Consider the following 25,491-nt stretch of genomic DNA (forward strand, 5'->3'; position numbering starts at 1 on the left):
GGGCTGAGCTGCCTCTCCATTAGCTTAATTGAACATGTAGGTTGCTGATCTTCATCTTCAACATTTAACAAGAGGTAGGTGCCAATTAAGATATGATTTTTTTCCTTGCATTAGTTTGTTAGTTTGTTCTAGAAATGTAATGAACCATCACTTTAATGCTGAAAGTCGATCCCAAAAAATGGACAATTTGCACGAATGTTCGTATTTTCTCATTGACACTGTAAGTTCTGCACGTACCAGTCAAAGAGCAAACACAACAATTGAAAACCTAAATTGAATACTGATACTAATATTGACTCAGGATTATTTTTCGAGTCTTGCTCAACTGGAACCCAACAGAAAGGATCTTTATGTAGTTTAACATTGTAACTAGAACTTCACTTTGAAACTGAGAAGTGTCATACATGTTGTAGCCCAGGGTGCAACTGTTGACCCTCTCTTCTTTAGTGACTCTAAACTTGGACTTGTGTCTGACCTCACAAAAACATGCTCAGAGTGGTAATTCAAGAAGACTGCGGGCATAAATTATTCACATGAACATGTATGGAGTTCACCTTGAAGTGGTGAAGTTTGATACCCAACTTGCTATGTAAAGGCCTGACTATATGCTCAAGTCTATCATCATATATGGATATATGCATGTTTGGGTTTATTTTGTAAAAAAACAGCAATAATGTTTATTAGGTTTTCAAATTGACATGTAGGTCAGATTAAAAATCCCGCCTCACAATAGCAGTATGAAATATTTATTCATACTAAACCCACAACTTTGTTTTACATGCATAACAAACCATCACCGTCATTATCATATACATTTGTTATCTCAGTAATTTATTGTCATTTCAGTTTAGAGGAACAGTAATTGCAAACAAACAATCTCTACATTTAAGAATAATTGAAAGGCACAAGCAGATAGTTCCATTAGGGTGAGACAGACATCTTGAAATATAACTATTAAAATCAATAAAACACATGTGTCCTGTATTTACAGTACAGGACACTGTTTTTGGTATTCAACATGCATACTACCTGCGTTAAAATATGTATGTGTTTAAAACTTCCATTTTATTGAGATTGCCCAAAACAAACAAACAAAGTTTGTGGCTTTTATTTCAGCAACATTTGCATCTCTAAGACTTTATTGTGAGTTTAACTTTGACTAAATGTTAAATGTATAAATGTTTAGGGATTAGTACAGTAGTTAGCGACCTATAAGAAAAGTATCACGGCAAAATACATAATCATTCGTTCTACATTTGACAACATGTGAATTACAAACACATTGGTTTCTGTTAGCATTTTAGAGCAATTCTTCCATCTTCAGTGTGTTCATTTATTCTGTAAAAAAAGACAAAGGCAGCTGTTAATTTTAGACTTCAAAGATCATCACTGTATAACATGCCAACCCTTGTAGACACGGTGAAAGCATCTTTAAAATACACTTCCACTCTGGTAAAGATGTACCTCTGACTGTCAGGTTAGTGGAGCACTCTGCCCGCCCCATGGAGTTTTCTGCAACAATCTTGTACTCCCCGGTGTCTTTAGATCCAACCGTCAATATGAGCATTGAGCAGACTCCACAGGTGTTGGATATGAAGTAGTTGGTGTTGGTATTCAGACTGATATTGTTGCGGAGCCAAGTCACATGAGGTGTTGGATCCCCTTTTATGGCGCAGCTCATGCAGCATTCATACCCTTGAGGAGCAGTGTGCCTTTTCAGTGGGACAAGGAACTTGGGAGGACACTGTAGATTACATGGCTTTGTTTTTGGCACGTTCACAGTGAACTTTTCTGGAAAGAGAACATTTGCATTTGAACAGTAATCATCGAACAGAAGAACATTGGCCTATATATATACTGGAGTTCTTCATGATATTACAGCAAAGCACTCTCACTCTCTGTTTCTGTGTCTGTGCTAATAGAGTATGTGATGGCAATGGTACATCTCCTTAATTCTGTGTCTTGGTGATACATGTTTCTTCAAATACAGATATTTGTCTATTTCTTGATAAACTAAGGTAATCCAGCATTTACATACCTTTTCTGCTAGAAATCAGCCACTTCGGTGATGCGGAGTAGTTGGAGGCGCCCATGTCATTCTTTGCAAAGACTCTGAACTGGTATTCTCTGCCCGGCACGATGTTGCAGACTGTCAATCTATTGTTGAAGATGTGATCTGCAATGGTTTGCCAAGTGCCTTTACTTGAATCACGCTTAGTCACCATGTAGTGCAGCCTGTCGTCACGTTTCTCATCTGGTGACGAGGTCCATGATATGGTCACTGTGCCAGGCACATTTTCGTTAGTCTCTACAGGACCTGGTGGCTTCGGCTCATCTGGAGTTCAGATACAAACATTTATATTTGTATCTACAGTATATGGAATAGGAGGAAATTATTTATACAGTAAGAAGGTAAAGTATTTTGCCAAACTCACCTGTGACTCTTATTTCAATGCTAAATGATTCTTGGGCGATAATGTTCTTGACAATGATGGTATAGATTCCAGTATCTGAGCGCTCAGCGGAAGGAATTAGCAGCTGGGATGTTTCCTCTGCATTGCTAATGGTCACCTTTTTAGGCACTGGTGATCCATCTTTCAGCCAGGTGACCTCAGGCCAAGGAGATGCCTACAAAGAATATGGAAATATGATTTTGTCAGAAGATGAAATTAGATCCCAATATATATTCATTGTCATGGATATACTGTATGCCATCTAAAGTTCTTCCTAAATTACCTCAAAGTTAATGGTGAATCGTGCGGAATTCCCTGCTCTCACCACCATGAAACTCTTGATTTTGGCATTTGTGAATCGTGGTCTCACTGGGTGAACAGCAGGATGAAAGTTGGTCAGTTATTGTCATTGTTTTATCTGTTTACAATGGCTTTTTAAAGATAATGTGCAAACCAGAAAAATCTGACGACTTTGCTGCAAAACTATAATTTTTTGTTATGGTACAATATGCAGCAGGTCTACTGCTACAATCATTTGTGTTATTCATTTGACAAGGATTAGGATTTGTACTGAGCCAAACATAGCCCCACCACCATAATCCAACCAAATTGACACCAACCAATTTGTAGATTAAAGTCAACATAAAACTTAGTTCATCATTGTATTGATCTTAATTGTTCAAACCAGGAATTAATGATCCTGATCAAGTTAACTGTTAGTTGGGTTTGTAGAGTATCTATTAATGTCTTTAGGTTAACTTAGGTCTGGTTTTTCACAATGAACCTTGCTTTTATTTGCGCTCCCCACAGCTACATAGTTGATTTACATCAGTTTAAAAATTCTGATTTTTTTCATCAGGAAGTTAAACTTACTGGTTGTACAACTACTGGTTCTTTAACTATGAAGTGGTTTCCCCGTAATCACAATATTTATAATATATTACAGTTTGACAGAAGTAACTGTGAAGTGATTGTCTTACCTGGAGGGGGCGTAGCGAGGATGTAATTATCCAGTTCCTGTGACTCTCCCAGTCCTCCATCATTAGTAGCTATGACTCTCACCCAGTACATGCCCATTGACTTCAAGCCTTTCACTGTATAGGAATTCATGGTTACTGCGTTTGAATTGCAGCGATCCCAGTCTGTGCTCTCTGCAGGCCTGATCTCCACAAAATATCCCTTGGCTTCATCCTCAACCCCCTTAATGTCCTTGGGTATGGTCCAAGACAGGGACAGGGTTGTGTAGGTGGAATCTGTCACTTTGAAGTCTATGACTTTACCAGGAGGCTCTGTAACACATGAATCACATTCAGGGCTCCAATTCATAAGCTATATGAAGTGTTGATGAAATAATGAGTGTGATAACAGTTCTAAATGTCCACCTACTTTTAGGATCTCTGGCAAACACAAACTCAGATTGTGAACTGAATTCACCCGCTCCAGAGTTGTTGATTGCTGACACTCGGAATTCGTACTCCATGCCCTCGATCACGTCTTTAACTCCAAATCCCTTACCTGTACAGGAAAAACACATTGTGCAATATAGGAATGGCAGCAATAGATCATAAGACGTTCACTTTTGTGTTGAAACAGATTGTCAAAAACATGATCAATCATCAATGCATAATCATTAACCTTTGATCATGTCATCGTGTGGATTGACTGGGCCCCACAGGTTGCTGCCCTTCTTGCGTTTCTCAAGGTTGTATCCCAGAATATTGGTTCCTCCAGTGTCGGATGGAGGAGACCAAGAGAGGTTGATGCAGTTCCTGAAGGCAGTTACAACCTTTGGTGATGATGGAGGTCCAGGGTATGCTGTACACACAAAAGATTGGGATCTGTTATCATTTCTTCGTCAAAAATGTGAAAGTATTTGTGGTTAGCCAAGACCCAGCCACACCTGAAAAGTGTCCGAGTGAAATCCAGGGTGATTTCATGAATTGGGGGATGGTAGTGGCTTGATGATGAAGGGTCTACTCACCAGACTAGTTGGTGAACTACTGTTGCTGGTCAGATAACAGCTAACATGCTAGCAAGCAGTGAACGTGCTAGCGCTATCTGCAGTCACAAAAGCCCTCTGAGCTTCTTTCTATTTCATCTGTACTGCGGCGTTCTATCCCCTAGGATTTTCTTCTCAGGATACTACATCGTTTTAGTTTATTTAAAATGATTGAAGAGTTTCTAACAGGACAATACATTTACATAGTTAATTAAAGAGATGTATATGTGCATAGCATCAACTACTGACCCATAACTGTCTGAAAAGTATGCCTCTTTTGAGGAGCAGTGTGTACTCTAGACTGGATGATGCAAAACAACTAAAAAGCTACAATAGCGCCATTTTGGTTTATCAGACTATCAAGATTATTTGCTATTCGTCAACAATGCAAATTTGTTGGTTCACCAAAGTTGAAATCTATTCAAGACATTTATGAGTGTGTTTTTTTGCAGCGGAAAGTGAATCTGTCAATTGTTTGCTTTGCAACTTCAGACATTGGTCTGAGTTTACCTTTTGTTCCGGCCTGAATGTCTTCTGTTTCCATCAGCTCACTGGTGCCCATTTCAGTCTCCACTCTGATGCGATAGCAGTACCTCCTGCCGTGGTCTACATCAGAGTCCCTGTATTTGGACTCTGGACCAATTGGCCCCACTTTCTTCCAGGTGTTGCGGCCAACTTGTTGACGATCAATGATGTAGTTGCCTATCTTGCAGCCACCGCTGTCTTTTGGGGGCCTCCACTTGAAATCAATTGCAGAGGAGGAGGCTTCCACAATCTCCACAGGTCCCATTGGAGGAGTGGGTTTATCTGCCAGAAAAGAAAGTAGCATATCGAATATTAATCTGTGCTGAACATGTTACCTAAAGTGTAACAACAAAATTCAGTAAGGCAGGTATTTTGTCAGCCACTTACTCTATAAGTGCATTCAAATTACTGTCAAATAATGTTTGTATACATACCCAGTACAATAAGCTGGCTGAAGGCCTCAACAGTGCCAAACTCATTTTTGATTTTGATCTTGACTTCACCACTGTCCTTGCGCTGAAGCTTGGTTAGAAGCAGACAGCTGCAGCCCTCCGAGTGATCCAACTTGATAGTTGCTTCCTCCGAAAGCTCTTCGCCCTCAAGGTACCACAGAATTTTTATAGGTTCCCGTCCAATGTAAGGTACTTTGAAGGTAGCTTTGTGTCCTTTTTTCACTGTTACAGGTTTTTTGAATGCTTCCAGGTCCTTAGCAGGAAATCTGGGTGGATCTACAGCGATTGGTAAAACAATAGAGAGACATTTTAAGAAGTCTTATGCTTTCCAGTTATGTACTTAAGATCCACTTCAAAGTAATCTGCAGTAAAAATCTATTTTCTATTCACAACCTGTGTGTGCTCTCTAAAGTCATTTCTGTAAGGAGATTATTCCTACCTTCAACAACAATCAAGGACTCTGTCTTCCGTCCATCTGCTTCAAATTTATATTTTCCAGAGAATTCCTCTGTGACTTTGTGAATTTTGAGCCTGTGGAAAGTTCCCTCCTTTGAAATGGTTATGCCCTCAGATGATTTGATCTAGAGCAAAACAAACACATTTTGAAGCTCTCACATATATGAATACACGGCAATCCTATTTGGCTATGTTACTGCAAACACATCCAAGCCATTTAGACCCTGGGCTTACCTCTTCTCCATCTTTGTACCAGAGTCCCTCACAGTCTTCCCTGTTCACTTTACACTCCAGCTCTGCTGCTTCTCCAACAATGGCTTTGCAGTCAGAAAGCCCAGCATGAAAGTGAACTCCTGGATCTGAGGATTCATCGACCACTAAGTTATCGAATGCACATGGCCAACAGCTCACATCTGCATTCAAATAGTTTTGTTGTTTCAAGTGTTTGTAACGCATCCATGTATGGGTGTTTACACACTTACCTCGCAGTACACAAACTTTTTTCTTGGTGCATTTTTGTTGATATCATGTATTTAATGATGGCATTTCATCATAAAATACAAATGCAGACATGTCTGAAAATATCATACTTGAATAGACGATATCATCCATGTTAGTAAGGGATGTAAGAGAAGCGTATTTGGTGTTTATTTGAGACTTGATGAAGATGTCTTCTTGCTTAGTGTGTAGCTTGATTGTCTTGTTTGGGAGTGGCCTTGAAACAGTTTGCAGAGTTGAAGCTCATAAGAATGTCATCATTTGCCTCTCTTCATTTAGTTACACTTGAAAGAAATACACGCCCTTAAAATAAAAAAAGAATCCCACTCAAGCCTGACATTTCCTTTGTCACTGGAAGAAATGAGCATTTTTGTTTGGTTGATCTGAATTCAGTCTTCATTGTGCAGAAGTGGGTTATCGCACATTGTCATCCTCCAAAGTCGGCTCGCTTCGTCTTCCATCTTCAAATGATGCAAGAGTGTGTTTACGTACAAGTGTTGCAGTTATTGCATCAAGAACAGGATCAGTTCTGCATTTGCTCCTGTAAATAAATCACCTCAATGCACCGACTCATCCCGAATTACCATTTCAAAAGGCAAGCAAGATTGTTAACACAGAGCACAGTAGCAGTTAAGCATGATACACACACACACACATACTCACAGACTGCAAAATAATACATAAGAGACGGAGGTGGAAGTATAAATATCGCCCGCTGATATCCAACCTGTAAGTCACAGAAATAAAATTACAGAACCAATGCTATAGTCTACAAAACATAAGACTTACGTATGTTTTGATTAATTGGACTGTTATATGGTGTGCTATTGACAGAACCATTAGTGCATCACATTTTCTTAAAAGGTCGAATCCACTCTTGCTGATCATTCTAAAAGGCCATTTAACCGTTTAGAGATCACATGTAGCATTCTGCTCAGTGGCCACACACGTTTAGTGCTGAGCCTCAAACTTCTGAAAAAGTCATCTGCTCATAACAATGACTTCGTTCAGTGATAGTGCTCCCATGCAGCAGTTAATGCAGCGCCAGTAATCTTACCACTAACTGTCTCCACGATCAATGGGCCTTGCCGTGCACGGCCTGAACGCTTGCCAGCTGCTGCTGGCTCGCCGCCGTCTGCACCCTCATCATTTTCAGCAGATTCATCACCACCTGCCGCTGGCCCGGTGCCATTATCACCGCTGGCACCGCTCGCTTCTCTGTTTTTCGCTGTTATTTTCAGTTTCAGGGGATATCATCGTAATTACCATCAATCCAATGTTTCTCATATGCTGTGGGATATGCCTTTCAAATAACATTAATGAAAACAGGTAACAATTCAAATGTCAACATGGAGCGCGAAAGCAACATCAACAGCAACAACAGAACTAAACAAACATGAACTTCAATACAGAAAAAGAGGGTGGTGGAAAAGGTGATATATTGACGATCGATTCCATAATGGTGTATTTGTAAATTGACTTAATTTACTAAGGGTTTCTTTGATTGTTTTTCTTTTGCAGTTCGGACTGTAGTCTAGTGACTAAAGTATAACTTGTTTTGTACAGCCCAAAATCACAAATTACAACTTGGCCTCAGAGGGCTTTACAATCTTAGATAGATAGATGTAGACGTTATTCATCCCCAGGGGGAAATGTGTCATCTAGTTACATGTAGACGTGGTATCACAAAGGAGTGAGTAATATCAGTGGAAAAAGTGCTGATAATGAGTTTTAATGTTGGTAGTATTCAACAACGGTATTGTAAACTGTTAGTATTTCTGTTTCTCAAGTATACCAAAGCACAAAATCACCTCTTATGATTTCAACTTGAATACACCTTCAGTTAATTCACCTTTTCCATGTCCCCCCTTCAACACAACAAACTTGAATTAAACAAGGTATTTATAACAACAATAAGACAAACATGCCAACAAACATGTACGCACAAAACACAAATGGAGACCATCTATATTCACTTAAGTAAAGGGTTAGATGGAAGATGAAGCAGAATTTAGCAGAGCATACAGATGTGCTGCTACGGTCTGTTTCTCAGAAGAGTTATGAAAACAAACAAACATAAAGACATAATTATGTTCAACGTTGTCAAACTTGTTGATTCATAGATAATTGCAAAATGTTGCAGTTAGTTAATAATAAATTGTTAAATCTCCGGGTTTTCAAATGATTTTAATTGAAAACCGTGTGAGTTTCCTGGGACAGATAAAAACTGAACTGTAGTTTTTAGAACTGAAATGATTTTCAATAATTAGTAAACGTAACTCTGAACCCTATGCTAAATAAGTAAAATATAAAAGAAGGTCAATTCCGTCACTGAGGCTCGACAAAATCTTTCTGAACTATGTTTTCAGATGCGAAGCGGAACAGCGCAGAGCTTTGTCATGTCAGCGTGCATCAAAGTGTTCTACACTTGTGATGTCAAAGTCATTTTCATTCCCAAATGACTTTCATAGTCAGTCAATTGTCTACAACATGCAGCATTTGACATCTCTTACCAACAACTGCTTCTTCAACCTCCACATTTTTCTTTCTGAGATGTTTTCCTTTTTTCCCAGACTTTTCACCTGGTTGATTTGTGGTTCCCTCATCGTTATTATCTCCTATTAGTGATGATAATTACCAACTTTATTCAGAATGTCAAGCATCTAAATATGATAATTGACTATCAATGTTAAACTCATGATGACTTCACTCTCACTAGAAATACATGTGATATACATACTGACATTCATTCTGCATCTTTATCAGTTTCTATTTTGAAAATACCGTATATGTTTCAAAGTTTTCTATAACAGTATTGTTGATAAAAGATATATATTTTTAAAGATATTAATTTAAGATCAGTTGACAAATTGACAAACAGTAGTAACAAATAAACATCAAGAGAATTGTAAGATGTTGATAAGAGAAAAGAGGAGACAATATCAAAACATAAAAACATCATCGGTAATATTCATCATGATGATTCCAAATGTAAAGAAGTTTCTCTCTAAAGATGTTTAAATAGCATTTGGGAGAATAAAGGCCACATTTTGGAAGCAATTGTTTGTCATGAAGTCTCTCAACATAAATTGCAGTATAGCTCTTACCTATCACTGTATCTGGAATAAGTGGACCTTCTCTCGCACGTTTCTTGCATTTCCCTCCTTTTCCACCTCCTTCTCTTCCTTCTCCCTCTCCATCGCCCACTCCTTCTCCATCTCCCGCTCCTTTTCCATCTCTCACTCCTCCGCCTCCCTCTCCCTCAATTTCTTCATCAGAATCTTCAAATGAATCGTGTTCTTCTTCTCCTTCAAGGTCTTCTCCCGAACCTTCACCACCTCCAGCTCCACCTTTAGCGCCACCTTTAGCTCCACCTTTAGCGCCACCTTTAGCTCCAGCTCCACCTCCAGCTCCACCTTTAGCTCCACCTCTAGCTCCAGCTGCAATTCCATCTTTGCCTCCACCTCCACCACCGGCACCACCATCTGCACCTTTGACACCATCAGTTCCATCAGCCCCTGCCCCCCCTGCAGCACCACCAGCACCTCCAGCAACACCAGCACCACCAGCACCTACACCTTTGCCACCAGCACCCCCTGCACCACCAGCTCCGCCAGTGCCTCCGCTACCATCAGCAGCACCAGCTTCTTTTTTCTTCCTGCCAGCTGCATCCTTGCTGGCAGCTGCATCCTTGCTGGCAGCTGCATTCTTGCTGGCAGCTGCATCCTTGCTGGCAGCTGCATTCTTGCTGGCAGCTGCATCCTTGCTGGCAGCTGCATCCTTGCTGGCAGCTGCATCCTTGCTGGCAGCTGCATCCTTGATGGCAGCTGCATCCTTGCTGGCAGCTGCATTCTTGCTGGCAGCTGCATCCTTGCTGGCAGCTGCATCCTTGCTGGCAGCTGCATTCTTGCTGGCAGCTGCATCCTTGCTGGCAGCTGCATCCTTGCTGGCAGCTGCATCCTTGCTGGCAGCTGCATCCTTGATGGCAGCTGCATCCTTGCTGGCAGCTGCATCCTGGCTGGCCGCTTCCTTCTTTGCCTTAGCCTTAGCCTTAGCTGCAGCTAAAGCTGCAGCTTTTTCTTCTGCCGTCGCCTTTTTAGCTGCTTCAGACTCCACTTTGGCAGCTGCTTCTGACACTTCTCGCTCTGCTTGAGCCTTCTTGGCAATTTCAATTTTCTCTTTCATTTCTTTCTGATATTTTTCCTGCTGTTCCTTCGCTATTTTCATCAGATCTTCATCATTACCGCCTCCAACCACTGTCGTTTTGCGAATTGCCTTCTTGCCCTGGTTGGCAGGATCCTTGTTGGCTATAAAAGATAATATGGCAAATGTATTTATAATTTCTATCTCAATATTCAATTCTGAATTTAACAAATATTTGGTGTCTGTGAAAGGTATTTTCAAGGTATTCCATATGTATGCATGCAACTGGAAGTTGTAATTGTCTCACCTTCAACTACCAGCCAGGCATTGCAGGATTTGATTCCTGCCACAGCGACATAGATGCCGGCGTCCAAAGGCATACAGTCCCGCACCATCAACTTGTGTATGAGCTTATCTTCAGATACAGTGATTACATGTTTCTCGCTATTTGTCAGCGCAGTCTTTTTGCTCAACCATCTGAGCTCATTCATAGGTGCAGTCAGGACACATTGAAAGAGGGCGTCCTCTCGTTCTGCTGCTTTAACTTCTCGTATTTTGACAGCAAAGTCAACTTCAGGCACTTTAGGGATAAAAGAAAGGCACAACATAGAAAATAAGAAGCAGATACTTTTTTTAAACTTCATCAATCTATCCCATCCATTTCCTAAACAATATGTTCTGTACAGGCTCACTATAGCTGGCCTATCTCACTGTGTGCATTTAGTTACAGTTATTAAAAGCATCTGTGGTCAGCAGCAATACATCAGTGATCCTTGGACTGAATTTACTTAAACCCAATCTAATTTGAATCACGTGATTGAAGACATACCTTTAAAATCTGTAGAGAATACATTGATACCCCCAACATCCACTGAGTAGAGTCCAGCATCCTCTAAACCGAGATTTTTAATTGTGAATATATATTTCTTGCCAACTTGTTTCAAATTATGCTTGATCGCCACGCTGTCTTCTGTGGTGAATGGAATCATGATGCCATTCTGCAGAATTTATGGACATGTTAACATATTGATAATCGATAATAAAAAGCAGCGAGATTATACTTAGTTAGTAGTTAACGCCCCTCACCTTGTACAGGAAAATTTTGCTGGTTGGGTCCTTGAGGTCCATGTCCAACTCAATTGTTGCACAGTTGTCGTCATTGACTTCAATATGTTTCAGTGTACTGATGTGTGTAACAAACTACAGTAGAAATAAATAAAAAAATGATCAACATGAGTCCGCTCATACAGATTAAGATAGACACCAAAACAAACCAATTCTACTAAACAAGTGAGCAATAAAAAAACTGTAATGTCCATTTCAGAAACAAAAGCTAGGGCGCCCATCTACGAAAACAATGATTGGCTGGGCATGCTTTTGATAGAATTACAAGATAGTTAAAAAGATACGTACCTCTGCAATGTCCGCCTCTCTCTCTTTCTTCATTTGAGTGAGTTTCTTCAGCATATAGCGGAAGTTCTTGATACCATACTCCGCACAGATCTGCTCGTAGTCTTTCTTGTTGGCACTGAGGAGGATTTCCCAGACCTTCTCCTCTGGCTCCATCGGCTTTGCATCACGTTTTCCGTCGTCATTACTGTTGAGAGATATTTCATTAAAGCCCTACACACACACACACACACACCGTGTTTTCACTCAAATAACAACTCTCAAACTGTCATAGAACAGGAATCACTGGCATAATACAAATACTGTAACAGTTAATTGAATATGCGACAAACAGATATGTTTATCGGGTTATATTTGACTCACCATTTTTTAAGATTTTTTCTGAAGTCCTTTATATCTGGTAAACCACAACAAAAAATGTCAGTCCATTACTGAATGTATGTCATGATCGTATCCAAAAAGAGTCGGTTCCATTTAACTTCATTATTAGGAAAAACAAGTTTGAATCAAACTTTTATCTGTAAACTATTTTATAAAATAAAATGAACTAAAAGAAGTACTGCACACGTAGACTTTGTTGTTTTCTTTAGCTGTAATCTAAATGATATGACTTTACTTTGATGAAACACATACTCATGTTATTACTGAGGTTTTTTACAAAATTTATACATATTGGAATTTCATCGGTTAAAAATGTCTCGACACGCCTCCTACTGTTCTTAACAGTTCTTAACTGTTCTTAACGCTGAGATAGAGTTGACCATTTGAGACTAATTGACATCCTCTGATCAGTGAGCAACTCCTGCCCTCTACACCCCACCGCCCTCCTCAGACCCCCCTCTCAGCTCAGCCCCTTGCCCACTTTTTTTGTATTTAAAAATGATGCAGTGGGTGCAGTTAGGCTCACACCTTGGAGTAAAAATGCACTTAATTGGCTCATCGAGAAGAGTCTAATCTTATTTAATATGCACCACATCTACACGTTGCATAGTATCCCTTTATGCACAAACACAATTCTACTGTGCACATTTTTCATTCAATTTCTTGGAGATTCATGAATGTGTCATGTATGCAGTGGGACAGCACTAATATGACAGATGTTTCATGACAGGAGGATTTTTCCCAATAATTCCAATTAGTGAAAAAATATCATGTTGCAATGAAAATTGATGGGCTAGGTTGTAGCGCAGAGAAATTGAGCTGCTGCATCATTCAGAGTATTGATAACTTCGTGAAGAAGCATCAGCCTCTGTTCATCCTTGTACTCAGCTGGTTGCCCAATCCCCTAAATGTATCTTCTTAAAAAAGTAAGATAAATGTGTTTTTAATTGCCGTGCTAGTTTGTCACATGTGTCTGACGAGAGCAAGGGAAGCGTATATTAGCTCTCCTCTTGTGATGACTTGACCTTGAAATGGTTAGCCCTGACCTGACAGCCAATAACACTAAACGTCTTGTTCAATAAAATATTCGCAAACCTCTTCAGAAATAACTTTAAAAATGGCATGTGTTTTTAAAGCTCACCTTCTCCTTGTTTCTTTTGAAGTTCCTTGGTCTTGGAGAATCCAACTGTGAACAAACAGTTAACGTAATGTCTGTTTGTCACAGTTCAACACAAATGTGCCAACGTATCAATGATTCAATATGTTTCTATTACACTTGATAGATGCAGTGATTCCAAGAAAAATAAGGATCTTACCCTGAATAATATTCAGGACGACAGTGCAAACAGCCCTTCCGTGTTCATTTGTTGCAAAACACTTGTAGGTGTCTGCGTCCTCTGAAGCGACCTTTGGAAACTGATGAAATGCAAACAGAGAGTTCATGGCATTTTATTGTTTTCGTTATATTGTTGAGTCTCAAGGCATTGTCACATTACATTACTAGTGCACGAATATTTGCTCGGTCTCTTATTCACTTCCATTGAATCCCAAACTACGGACAACTTCGAGCATGTTTCGCTGCAATCTCTAATTTGATCACTTTTATTTTTAGTACGTTATCGGACAACAAATTGCTACGTCGCTCTCATACACCGTTTACATGTCTGTGATCGTTTGATCAATATTTATTTCTCGCGATATCACGTCCATATTTTTGGGCAGAGTGCGAATACATTTTGTTGATTGGAATCATAATGTGACCACGCCATCAGAGTTTCTTGCAGATTGTCCTCATTTATGCCTCACGGCTATATGTAAAGCTTACCTCAATGGTGTGTTCTAGAGATGTTTCATCATACTTTTGCAGGCACATGTCGGGGTGAAAATGTATTTCTCCGTTTGCTCTGCCCCATGTTATGGTAGGTGTTGGGGTGCCCACTACTTTGGCTTTAAAGACAGCACATTTACCTGGAATGGGATAAAATGAAGATTTCCTTGTTAGGCTTCATAGCGACAACTACCAAAAACAGTCCAAACTTGGTTGGAGCATGCACTGTCCCGTGACATTACCTGGGTCAATGACGTGACACAATTTTCTTTGTTTCATTATGTTTAAGTTCAATTTAAAATGTTTACATTTTGAATATATACTTACAAATGCATTCTGTGTTTGAAGATCTAGTCAAAACATTTTGTTTTGGATCGATTTTGAGAGAATACATGGGGGATGATGGCAAAAAATGTCAATGTGTTGTAGCCTTAAAAACTATGTACCAAATAAGGCAACTTGTTTAAAAAAGGGTGAAATCCTCAATAAAACACCCAATCATCTACTCTCCCCTGGTGACCCTAACCGGTGCACAGAAAAATGCAAAAGAAAAAGCAATGTATCTTTTTTAAATTTAAGATGGAACGAGTTCATCGCTCAAATACATGAAGACTTACCCTCTTGAATAGTCAGAGCAATGGGTTTGCGGGTGAAATCTGGAGTTGTCATTCCCTCTGGAAGTTCCTCCAAAAACTGCGTTATCATGACACCAGGCACCTTGGACTTCTTCTTGATGCCTGGTCAAATGAAGAAAAGAAAAAGAGCAATAAGACAACCTTAAATGTATAGAGGGGACAAGTAATAAAAGATGCAGTGTGTGGAATATATTTGTCAAAGCATGAGAATGTTAATCTTATTTTAGGAGCCACCACTGTGTATCAGTGATCTTGAATGAGTACAGTATGTTTGAAGAAAAAAACATACTGTTATCTGCTTTAGTTCAAAAGCAGATAACAGAAAACAAATTACAACCCAGACAAAAACTCCATTAACATATGTCAGTGTAAGCTTCACACAAAGTCACATTTAAACGTTTGGGATAGAAATGCCACGACAAAGGGTCTAAGATGATCGAGCATTTTAATCAACTGAGTGACATCTAAATATGGATGGCTTAAGCAAATACAAAAGTTGTAAAATATTTTCACATAAGTCTCTCTGCCGCCTACATTTTTAGTGAGTGTTTGATTTTCATAGAAGCATGCACCCCAAAGTGACCTTATTCATGTAAGTAGCAGGCGTAATCAGCTAATATTCAGTGTTGTAGGACTCTTTCCATAAACACGATGTTCATGTCATGTTGAAAACGTGAGTGGGAACTTTGAGTTCATGTTAATTGCAATATGAGACAATTCTTATTTACTTTGAATTCATTTTTGTTGACTTGAAGATAGTTGATACATTTATCTTTTTCTACTACCGGTAATTATTATTTCAGTCAAATTACTGGTTAACTTATTATGTTTGTCCACATTGCATAAGTGTAAGTATATTTCTGGAGTTTAAAACTTTCTGTATATAAAATGTATATGTTGTAAATGGATCAAGTTTAAAGAAGCCTTATTTTAAATATAGGCAGTGCAGTCATTTGACTTAATAACATAATGATTTTTACTCTTTTTAGAAGCCTAAAGAAGCAGTCCATGGCCATGATTAACATGATGTTCACAATATCTAGACATTTTTCATTTGAACTATTCATTTATGTCAGCTATAGGCAAGGCAGGTTCATCATAGCAGGTTCAAGTGCTTTGCAGAAGACCCAGAACACCTGAGAGCACCAATATCGACTAACCCATAGAAATCTCGAGGGCGGCATCACTGAATGCTGATCACAGGGGTTCAGCTGGTCCGGGGTCTTTAATTATTTTCTCTTGGCATGAAAGACCTGTAACAGGCAGAATATATACTATAGAATATATAGTTTAAGTATGAAGAAATGAGCAGTGAGGCGCAGCATTTTGCATTCTTAAGCGCAATGGAGGTAAAATGCTTGCGGCAGGAAAAACAGTACTGTATGTGGCAGAGCGCTGATAACATGAGTTTTGCTGCTGTTAACAAGCTGGACGTTGTGGAATTGTGAAGATGATGCCATTAAAAGCAATTTGTTTGCATGGAAAAAAATGCCTTAGCCTATCAAAAATGAACAGTATTTAAAGCTGCGTGTTTAAAGCTGGGCATTGATTTCATGGGTCAGTCAGCAAAAAGTATGTTTTGCTGTATAATTGGCATACATTTTGAAGAGAAAGAATCATCAGGATACTGTCATTCCTAAGCAGATTGAACATGATTTTCGTGCTTGGTAAATGCTGTGCATATGTATGTATGTGAGTCACATTAGATGCAAATATTGCCAGATTCTTGGTATGGTCAGACTGATGAGCATGCACAAGCTGAGGGTGTTACATTCGGTCCTTGTCTGAAAATCCTGTGAGTGACAAAACCTGAACTGCTCTTATCATGTTTCTAATGCAGTTGCACTGGAGGACTCTGTACTTGCTTTACTTTTTTATTTAGTCCTTTTTCAAAAATGTGTTGTAGTAGTTTTTTTGCCTGTGCATCATGTTTGTTGGACTCCTTTAGTTGTAGCTGGACTTCATGAGGATGAATTATTAACAGGGAAAGCATTCCCTAAAAAGGAATGGTTCTTTCTTTGTAGTTTTAACCACCTTTTTATTTGTATTGTATAATATTTTTGCACTTGAATTTTTATTTTCACCCTTGTTTTGTTTGACCATACATACAGTATGTGGACCACAATGCTCCACAGAGCTGGAACAAACTCACGGGAGATATTTCAGTTCTCTAACTCTCTGAATGTTAAGAACTTACGCCCTATGTGCTGCACTTTCCTTTACTTATTGCTTTGTGCTCTCATCTCTTTTTATTTGTGCTTCTGGCTCTTTAGATTTTTAGTTGTTCTTATTGTCTTCTATGGCTTTTAAAGCACTTTGAAATGCTTTTGTGAATGAAAGGAGCTTAATAAATACGTCTGGCGTTGAATTGCCAAATGAATAAATGAATGAATGATAAGCTCTCCAAAATGTTGTTGGTGTTGACTCGCCCACATGTTCCCACTGTTGAGTGATGTTGTGTCTATTGACATCAGTGCAGCTTTAACCATTTCCATTGATGGCTGTTAGGACTTTGACATTTGACTATTTGAAGCTAGAAAGCATGTGCAGTAAATACGGATAGACTCTTTTTAGTTGTTTATGTCCCGATGTCATTTGATTCACTGTTCTTAATTGTCCTGGAGAACATTAATCAAAGCATTCTTAAGATTTACTTTTAGCACTAGTTTTTTGTTTCATAAATGCAAACTAATATTTTCTGATTCATCGTTATTTCTAATTTATTGCAGTCCATGGTCATGTTAACAGAGAAAGACACTTGTGTTGCCCCAAATTCCTCCAAAGCAGTCGTCAAAGGAATACAAGACAGCAAAGCATATTGAGAGTTGGGTGAGGTCCAAAGGGGCTCCCAGAGGTCACAGGTGTCGTTCCAGCTGATTAACTCCAGACCTCAATGTTCTCTGTTGACGAGACAGCATATGGTTCTCTTAGATCACCTTTGAACTACAAGGATCACAGAAATTGTAATTTTCTATCCGTGACAGTCCTGGTCATCACATTGAAGCCAAGGAGATCATGAGGGGTCAGGCATGAAAGAAAAGCTAAAAACCACAAATAAATACAGAGAGGTAACTTAAAGGGCTGACTCAGCTTGCCTCGGTGGTCGTGGTATGAGAGTTCTGCCTCAAATATGTTTTACTTGTAGTCTACTTACGGATACTAACCAATGCTGTTTGCATCTAAACTTCCAAGTTAATTATGTTGAAGCTTGAAGATTTATGTGATTTTTTTTTTAAGGGGCTACTTAGGTGGCCAGTCAGTTTAGCTTGATTTTAGGAGAGATCATGCCACTCCTTTGGGGGGTGTTCCTGTAGAGCAAGTTCACTTTTTGAGACTGAACTGTGCCAACGTACTTTACAGGACTAATCAGCATGTGGACATACGTTTACAATGTTGCATTTGTCCTCTAAATTACAAGATGAAGCAGACACATGGAAATCGACCGCAGTGGCCGATAGCAACAGCCTTAGTATTCACATGGAGGTTGATTCAAATGTCACAATGAAATGCATCCGTTGCGACACTGAAAGTTGAATCATCCATTTCGGATGACATCTTTCAAGGCGTGATGGTGATGAAGATCACATCATACATGCAACTCACCCAACGTGGCGTCATGCACTTACAGAAGGTGAGTCGTTTGTGAAATTTGATTTCTTTTTCCGCTCGCATACCTTTGTCGTCTGGTTGAACTCCCTCTGAAGCATAGACTGAACACGCAACGTGACAGCAGGAGAGGGAACAGGACAGGTAAATATTAATCCTGACAAAAGCACCATGGCAGGTTAGAACTTCGACAGGATTATGGACACAATAAACATAAAACACCACAATATACAGTATAACCCAGGAATGGGAAGCACACACACGGACACAACTTGGGCAGAACAAAATATTCAGAGACAGGTCACACAACAATGGTTAGTCATAGACAAAGTATGCTACAGTATGTCAGCAATATGTTGTTGCAGCAGCACGCGAATAGTTGTGCTGTGCAACTGCTGATTAGACTTTGCTAAATTAAAGCTCACTCAGGCATTTTCTCACGGCTCTCACGACACACCTCAGGATGATTCCTGCGCAGTGTTTGAGAGGAATGATGTGCAAACACTTTATGGAAAAGCAACTTCTTGGAAATTGATTTAAAAGACGCCTTAACCGTGTCTTCCATTTCTTCATCCCATCTCTTCAGTTGTAGCAGCGACTAGCAACCGTTGCTGTTGAGATACACTCGGAGTAACCCGTCTGGCTACTTTTCATCATGAGACTGTGTTGCCAGCATACACTCCAGTGGTTTCCCAGCTTCTTTGCATCTCATCTTCTTGCATCTTTGACTCCATTGTTCATTTAGTTGACAGAGATCTTCGTAATCACATCCTTAGGAAAGGCACGTTGATAAGTCGTCTGGCCAGCGTCACATTCAAACTTGTTGCTGCTCGCTTTTTGTCCACGTAAAAAAAGCTTCCTTTGAAAAGTGGCATCTGTGTCTTTGATGCAATGAAATGAAAACATTTTCTTTGCTGTTGAGTTGTCTTGAAAAACCATGAATAATATTTGGACTGTTCCACTTGACAAAAGAAAAGGCTTTGGTGCCTTTCTCTCAGTTGAAAGTCTTCTTAAAAGGATGCATTTTGTAGACAGGGACCTTATGTGATCTTTGACGGGGTGCACTTGACAGGTTGTTGTTTTCTTCTTGAATGCAATTTCCGTCGAATCTTTCTTTTGTGTAAAGATTAGTCATGTGGGTCAAATAGATCCTGTTCGTCATCATTCCTCAGATAAGAGGGAATAAAGGTCGGAGACAGCTGCAATACAAACCCTTGGACTGACCCAACCAGAGAGGGCGTCCATCACCTTGCACTCACCCGTCTGCCCAGCGGCAGTTTGATCGGTCACCTTTGCCTTCTTCCACATCTTTCCTTTCTTCTCGAGCGCCGCTAATTCAGAATGCTCTGCAAAAGATACAAGAGGAAGTATTTAGCACTGCATACTGGCATGGCTCAAAAGCAAATCGGTGACATTGACTGACGTTCTCCTCGGACCTTGATGTGTCGGTCTTTGTTTCAGTTGCTCACTCCCTTGACAATGTAAGCAGATGCCACCCAAAGGTTGACATATATTTATTGAATATGTTTGGAGGGAATTCTGCTGCTCTGAAGGACTCCGATGGTATTTTTTTCTAAAGCTCACTGCAGTTACTCTGACCAGTCAGTATGAGGCAGCAACCAACACCATCACAGTAGCAGTTGGCCTCAACATGAGATGAAGGCCGATCTCAGCCCTAAATAAGCAGGGTGAAGAGTGAGGCTTCGGTTCCAAATGCTCACACTGCCACTGCGATGGCCTCACTGTCCAGATTTAATGTTAGTAAGTATTCATATGAAACACTATATTTGGAATTGCCTCTTCACAGGCTTTACAAAATCAAATACTAAAAGATTAAGAGAGATTTATCTGAGAGGAAGTTTATTCTCCACCACCAATATTTGACTAGAATGTTCTTTAAAGTTATAGAAGAGTTTTATATATAAACACCAGGTGTAATGTGTCCCTTATGTTGATCACATGACTCTGTTTAACCGTTGGACGAGTAATGTCTCCTCTCTGTTATGAAAAGTCAGATGTATCGCTTTATGCCATCACTGTATATTGTTCCTGTAAAATTGGACCGAATGACTCTCAAGTTAACTGGTCCTAACGTTCTCATTGGACGGGGACTTAGGTGTGGTTACGTACGGGAAAATAATAGTGTTGTCCTTATTACTTTGCAGCTTAAAGAATTTCAGAAAATGTTGTTGACATGAAGCGGTGAGTCCTGTTTGAATTCTGCTTCTACGCTCAGTGTGAATAACAGCGTGCCTTTGCATTTACTTGGACGACCTAATATGATAATGCTGATTATATCCACCAGGTAGCTTGAACTATCTGTGATTAGGATTGTGTTTCATGCTTGCTATTTTGAACACCTCACTTTCCACAAAACAGTCCTAACTTTTGGTTGCATTTATATTGTCATGTCCGTCTTCTGTAGTAGATACAAACCCAACGTAGTGTGCTGCCTGGTTTATCGAAGGGTTTTACATTTTTCCAACAGTATGTGCATTCAACCTGTTCGTTGAACCCCCGTGACACCTTGGTTTCACATTTTCTATTTATCTATAATATCTAAATTATTAATAGGGTTAAATACACTCTAGTTTAAGCAACGGACATTTGACAGCACATACATATTGTACTCTGAGTCACTTCATTGCTCTTTAAACACATTCAAGTTCAGATCTTGGAAAGTAAAATAGAAGCATTTATTCACCACACCCTTTTTTATGCTTTTGAAAAGAAAACGTACTGCGACCATTTGTGCACCTGCTCACAAAATGTCTTCCTCATGCAAACATGTGATGGTACAACATGATGTAGCAATCATGTACCATCATATACCATACAATGTATTTATTATACAATAAATACATTGTATTTATCCTGATTTGGTTACATGGGCACATTTTGTATTATTATTAAATATTTGTGACAATCAAAAACTCAAATAATCTGTGATTATGTAAGACCATAATGAGAAGCTGTTTGAGGAAATACATGTTCAGGGGCGAAAGCTGAAATATCAAACAGAATCAGAATCTTAAATATTTCACCTCAAAATTTCAATATTTCCAGCCTGTCCTGATCTCTCATAGTGAATACAACCTTTATTTTTAGTTGAGCTCGTGCTCAGAAAAGGATATGGGCTCCAGCGGCGATCTTGGCTGTTGGTGCATGTTGAAAATGACCCACACAACACATATGGTAAAAGCAAAACAGCCTGCAACAGGAGACATTTTGGCATGAGGCCCTTTTGTATTAAAGGAAGCACACTCCTCTTCCCTCCCACTGAATAGTTTTGCCGATTTAGCTCATCACATTTATAGTTTAACGTTTGGCTGAGGCTCTCATCCGATTAAAATGAAATCTGACTCATGGGGGAGAGGACGATGTAGACAAAATAGCTGTCGATAGATCCTGAGCGTCTTTTCCAGCCGCCATCACTGAGTTTTTAAAGATTTGTGCTGCAGGCTGCGTTACAGTAAATACTGTTAAAAAAAACATTACATCTCAACCAGTGTGTAGGCAGGCTGGCTATCACTGCAGGCAACATACTGTAACAAGTCGCCAAGCCTCAAATTAGACACAGGCTATCTGAAACGTTGGTCCACTGTGGCAGAAAGAAAATATGTCCAGCTTTTCACCCTTATTCAAACCTCAGTGTGTGTGTGTGTATGTGTGTGTGTGTGTGTGTGTGTGTGTGTGTGTGTGTGTGTGTGTGTGTGTGTGTGTGTGTGTGTGTGTGTGTGTGTGTGTGTGTGTGCAAGATCCAAACATCACCAGACTCTCTATCGCTTTTCAAGAGATCTTGACAACTGTCAGATGGATGAGCATTGTACTTGGCCTGATGTCACTAACAAGCTGAAGGTGTTACATTCAGTCCTCGTGTGAAATCTCACTGTATGTTCTGCACACACAATCACAAATGGGGGGCGACCGTGGCGCACTGGATTAAGAGGGTCATCTGGGAACCGGAAGGTCAACGGCTCGATCCCAGACCGGGACGTGTCACGTGTCGAAGTGTACCTGAGCAATACACTGAACCCCCGGCTCCCCCGGTGCCGATCAATGGCAGCCCACTGCTGCCTGTATACAGGGATGGGTCAAATGCAGTAGTCAAATTTCCTGTGTGTGCAAAATGTATATGACAATAAAATCCTATCTTCCTTAAAAAGGAGAAAATGATGTTGATATAAATATGACGAATGTTTACCTCAATAGATGGCAGTAACTTAATTATCATAGGGATTTGACCATGCATGGACAGCTAAAGAACAACGCTCAAACTCGCGAATCGCTCTGTTAAAGCAGCAACGAATCGAGTGGAATTAGTTCTGAGACAAACTGTCAAAATACTACAGGAGCAAATAATTACCACAAGGACCTTTTTTTTAAACAAATTAACGACATGAAATACATTGTCAGCAGTGTTTTTTTTTGACGATTGAAATAAATATAAGACACTCAAGATGCGGCACAGCAGACAAACTAATTATGTAATCTCAGTCGTACGTGACATGTCGCACACATTCGCCCAACGCAGATCTCTGCACCACTGACCACATACTCTTGGAATGGTATCTGGTAGCTTCTCCAGTGTCCCTCCCTGCATTTCTCCACACGTCACTGACTGCAGCAAAGTGTTGAAAGTAGCTTCAGCTGTGTAACTCACACAGAAACTGCACCTGATGACAGGCAGGGCTTTTTGGTGTCAAATGAGCGACAATGGTGCTATTTGAGCTTCCCAGTGGATTTGCTCAAGAGGGCTGACAAGTTGATAGATGTTGTTCAAACGCTGTGTATCTTTTGATCAGTCTGTGTTGTATTCTCATTTGCTTTTTGGTCTTATCTGAGAAATTAATCGTGTTTGTTCAGATCTGTGAAGCGTGACTGCGTTGAGGATAATTGCCTTTCACAAAAACACATTCTGCATGTGCATAATGTGAGACTCGGGCATAGAGAGAGCGGCTGCAGCGTGACGAGTATCAACCACAGCCCTGTGTATTTCTTTTAATGTGAAAAGAGGTCCTATTGTCTGCCAAAGCACAACCCACACCCTTCATGCAGAACTCTATTCCTTGGGCTACATATTGATTTGATACCTCCGTCTAAAGTTAGTCATCAACCACCAGCCTCACAGCTCTGACCTCACTGCTGTGATCCAGCTTCCCGGATTTAAAACCGTGAAATTCAAACTGAGAAGCCTGCATGCCTTACTAAAGTGATTTCATGCACCACCACTGCAATTTGGGTGTCCTCTGTGTAACTAGATCCTGTACAATGTTCAATGAACATCAAAAGTATTAACATGGTTACATACACTGTATTTCGAGCATCTGAAATTAGATAGCACATAGAAACTGTACTGTGAGTTACTTCGTTGCCCTTTAAGCACAAGTGCAGGGCTTTGTGGAGGAAAATAGAAGCGTGTATTGATTACACACTTCTTTTTTCTTTTCTTTTTTTAATGCGACAATTTGTGCACCTGCTCGCAAAATGCCTTCCTGATGCAAAACAGTGATGGTACACATTGTATTTATCCTGTTTATGTTACAGGGGCTGACGTACAAGAAATAGGCTGAGCAGTAATCCATTTCTCCTCTCTCACAACATTTTCTCATCCAGCATGCCTTTCGTTTCGAGGGCCACCTACCTGCTCACCGTCCTCAGTGCTCTCAGCGCTGTTCCCTTTCAGGCAGCAGTTCTGGTCACGCTGTGCCTTCTCCTAATTTCTTTCGCCGTAATAGATCCCTCCAGCAGCGTGCACGTCTGTGCTTGATGCTCCTCTACCGCCTAGAACTCTACTGCCAAAGGCTGTTTCGGCTTTTTTGTATTTGTGGTGACTCTAAAGACATTGGAGGCTGGGTGGGCGGTGAAGCACAGAGGGGGCACAGTGGGTCAGACAGCAGGTTAAATACCTCCTTGAAGTATCATTTGTTCCCATTAACCAGTTATAGTGACACAACTGAAGATTAAGTTGATTTGTTTAAAAGCCTCAAATCTAGATATATGAGTTCACAAGTTTAAGACTTGATCAGGTTAGCGACTGTATGTGTAAGTGTGCTGTGAATGTCATTGTGATTGTACTGACTTAAAAGATTCTTAATGGCAATAAAGAAGGTAAGACTGAGTGCAATCAAACCGTTGTTTCTGTTTTTCCAAGAACATTTGAAAGGATATTCATTTTGAATACACATGAAATGCAGCAGCCTATAAGAATAGACATATGATTAACAATGCACCTGCTCATCTGACGCCATTCAGCACACTTTTATGACAAACCACAAACTGCATAAAACCGAAAAAAAAGGTACATTAACATGAAGCCCATCAAAATCAACATTTGTTTGTGTGCAGGCGTAATGTCAGAATGCTGTCCGATGCATTTACTTATCTTTTAAGGCTGATTACCTGTAATTATGTTCAGTAGAAATGATTGATTCTTAACGACAACTGGGACATATTAATAACCATCCTGCCAACTTCAATTAACAAAAGAAGAAATGTGTAAATGGGCAAAATTGATTTGACAAACTTGGGTGGAAATGTTTAATGATCATGTTCACATGAGATTTGAGACCAAGGAACTCTTTACAGCAGGTATTTGAAAACGTAGCAAACACATGAGAATAGTTATTAATCACATACTGTTAAACACTGTGTCATCTTATAAAATGTTGTTCTGTCTGTGGCTGTAAATGAAAGCTATAGACGATATGCTACATCTAAACTAAGGCTTAACGGCCGCAGCCCTTGAATGCTCTTCTCTCTCATCTGTTATTACAAGCTGGTATTCCAGTGGCATGTCGTGTCGAGCGTTGTATTATTTTAAGACGCACCATAAATGTTGCCAGCCACTGTCCTTGGAGGCTTAAATAAAGCAGTGATGTGTAGGTGTGACACATTGTTCACATTGGCAAACACGCAGCAGCTGTTACGGGTTGATGTCCCTGTGAACGTCTGAAACCTGATCAAGAGCATCGACAACTCCAACGAAAACACCCTGACCACAGATACACATACAGTCAATGAAGCAACATTTCACTTACAAAGTCATCCACATTTATTTACATATAAACAACTTAGTTCCTTACAAAAAGTAGTACAATATACT

The 25,491-nt window shown here is 39.9% G+C and overlaps 1 protein-coding gene across 3 annotated transcripts; it reads right to left on the reverse strand.

Annotated features, from left to right (window-relative positions):
- Nucleotides 1–810: 810 nt before the first annotated feature.
- Nucleotides 811–24,224, reverse strand: igfn1.1 (immunoglobulin like and fibronectin type III domain containing 1, tandem duplicate 1). 3 transcript variants are annotated; one of them, XM_079265546.1, is made up of 26 exons: nucleotides 24,031–24,224; nucleotides 19,646–19,732; nucleotides 14,763–14,882; nucleotides 14,143–14,285; nucleotides 13,634–13,733; nucleotides 13,459–13,503; nucleotides 12,300–12,333; nucleotides 11,940–12,123; nucleotides 11,613–11,726; nucleotides 11,356–11,524; nucleotides 10,834–11,106; nucleotides 9,491–10,690; nucleotides 8,897–9,001; nucleotides 7,441–7,611; nucleotides 6,120–6,244; nucleotides 5,869–6,010; nucleotides 5,412–5,705; nucleotides 4,963–5,259; nucleotides 4,089–4,268; nucleotides 3,840–3,968; nucleotides 3,434–3,742; nucleotides 2,737–2,822; nucleotides 2,436–2,628; nucleotides 2,039–2,335; nucleotides 1,465–1,791; nucleotides 811–1,338 (listed from the first exon to the last, which is right to left on the reverse strand). In XM_079265546.1, exons 2-26 carry the CDS (start codon nucleotides 19,692–19,694, stop codon nucleotides 1,334–1,336), a joined length of 5,091 nt encoding a protein of 1,696 aa, XP_079121672.1. In that variant the 5' UTR covers nucleotides 19,695–19,732; nucleotides 24,031–24,224; the 3' UTR covers nucleotides 811–1,333. The 3 variants fall into 3 exon arrangements, with proteins under 3 accessions (XP_079121672.1, XP_079121673.1, XP_079121674.1); XM_079265547.1 differs by lacking the exons at nucleotides 19,646–19,732; nucleotides 24,031–24,224 and adding an exon at nucleotides 15,941–16,852; XM_079265548.1 differs by lacking the exons at nucleotides 7,441–7,611; nucleotides 8,897–9,001.
- Nucleotides 24,225–25,491: the final 1,267 nt, after the last annotated feature.

This window comes from Melanostigma gelatinosum (assembly GCF_949748355.1).
Source record: "Melanostigma gelatinosum genome assembly, chromosome: 3".
In the NCBI taxonomy this organism is placed as follows: domain Eukaryota; kingdom Metazoa; phylum Chordata; class Actinopteri; order Perciformes; family Zoarcidae; genus Melanostigma; species Melanostigma gelatinosum.

Excerpts from the sequence above, each read along its gene's own strand:
- igfn1.1 (XM_079265546.1), bottom strand. The coding sequence starts at position 19,694 with ATGTGGAAGAAGGCAAAGGTGACCGATCAAACTGCCGCTGGGCAGACG. Across the intron at positions 13,734-14,142 it reads CTCTAGAACACACCATTGAG|TTTCCAAAGGTCGCTTCAGA; the intron begins GTAAGCTTTACA and ends GCATTTCATCAG. Across the intron at positions 11,525-11,612 it reads GCAAAATTTTCCTGTACAAG|AATGGCATCATGATTCCATT; the intron begins GTGAGGGGCGTT and ends TAAATTCTGCAG.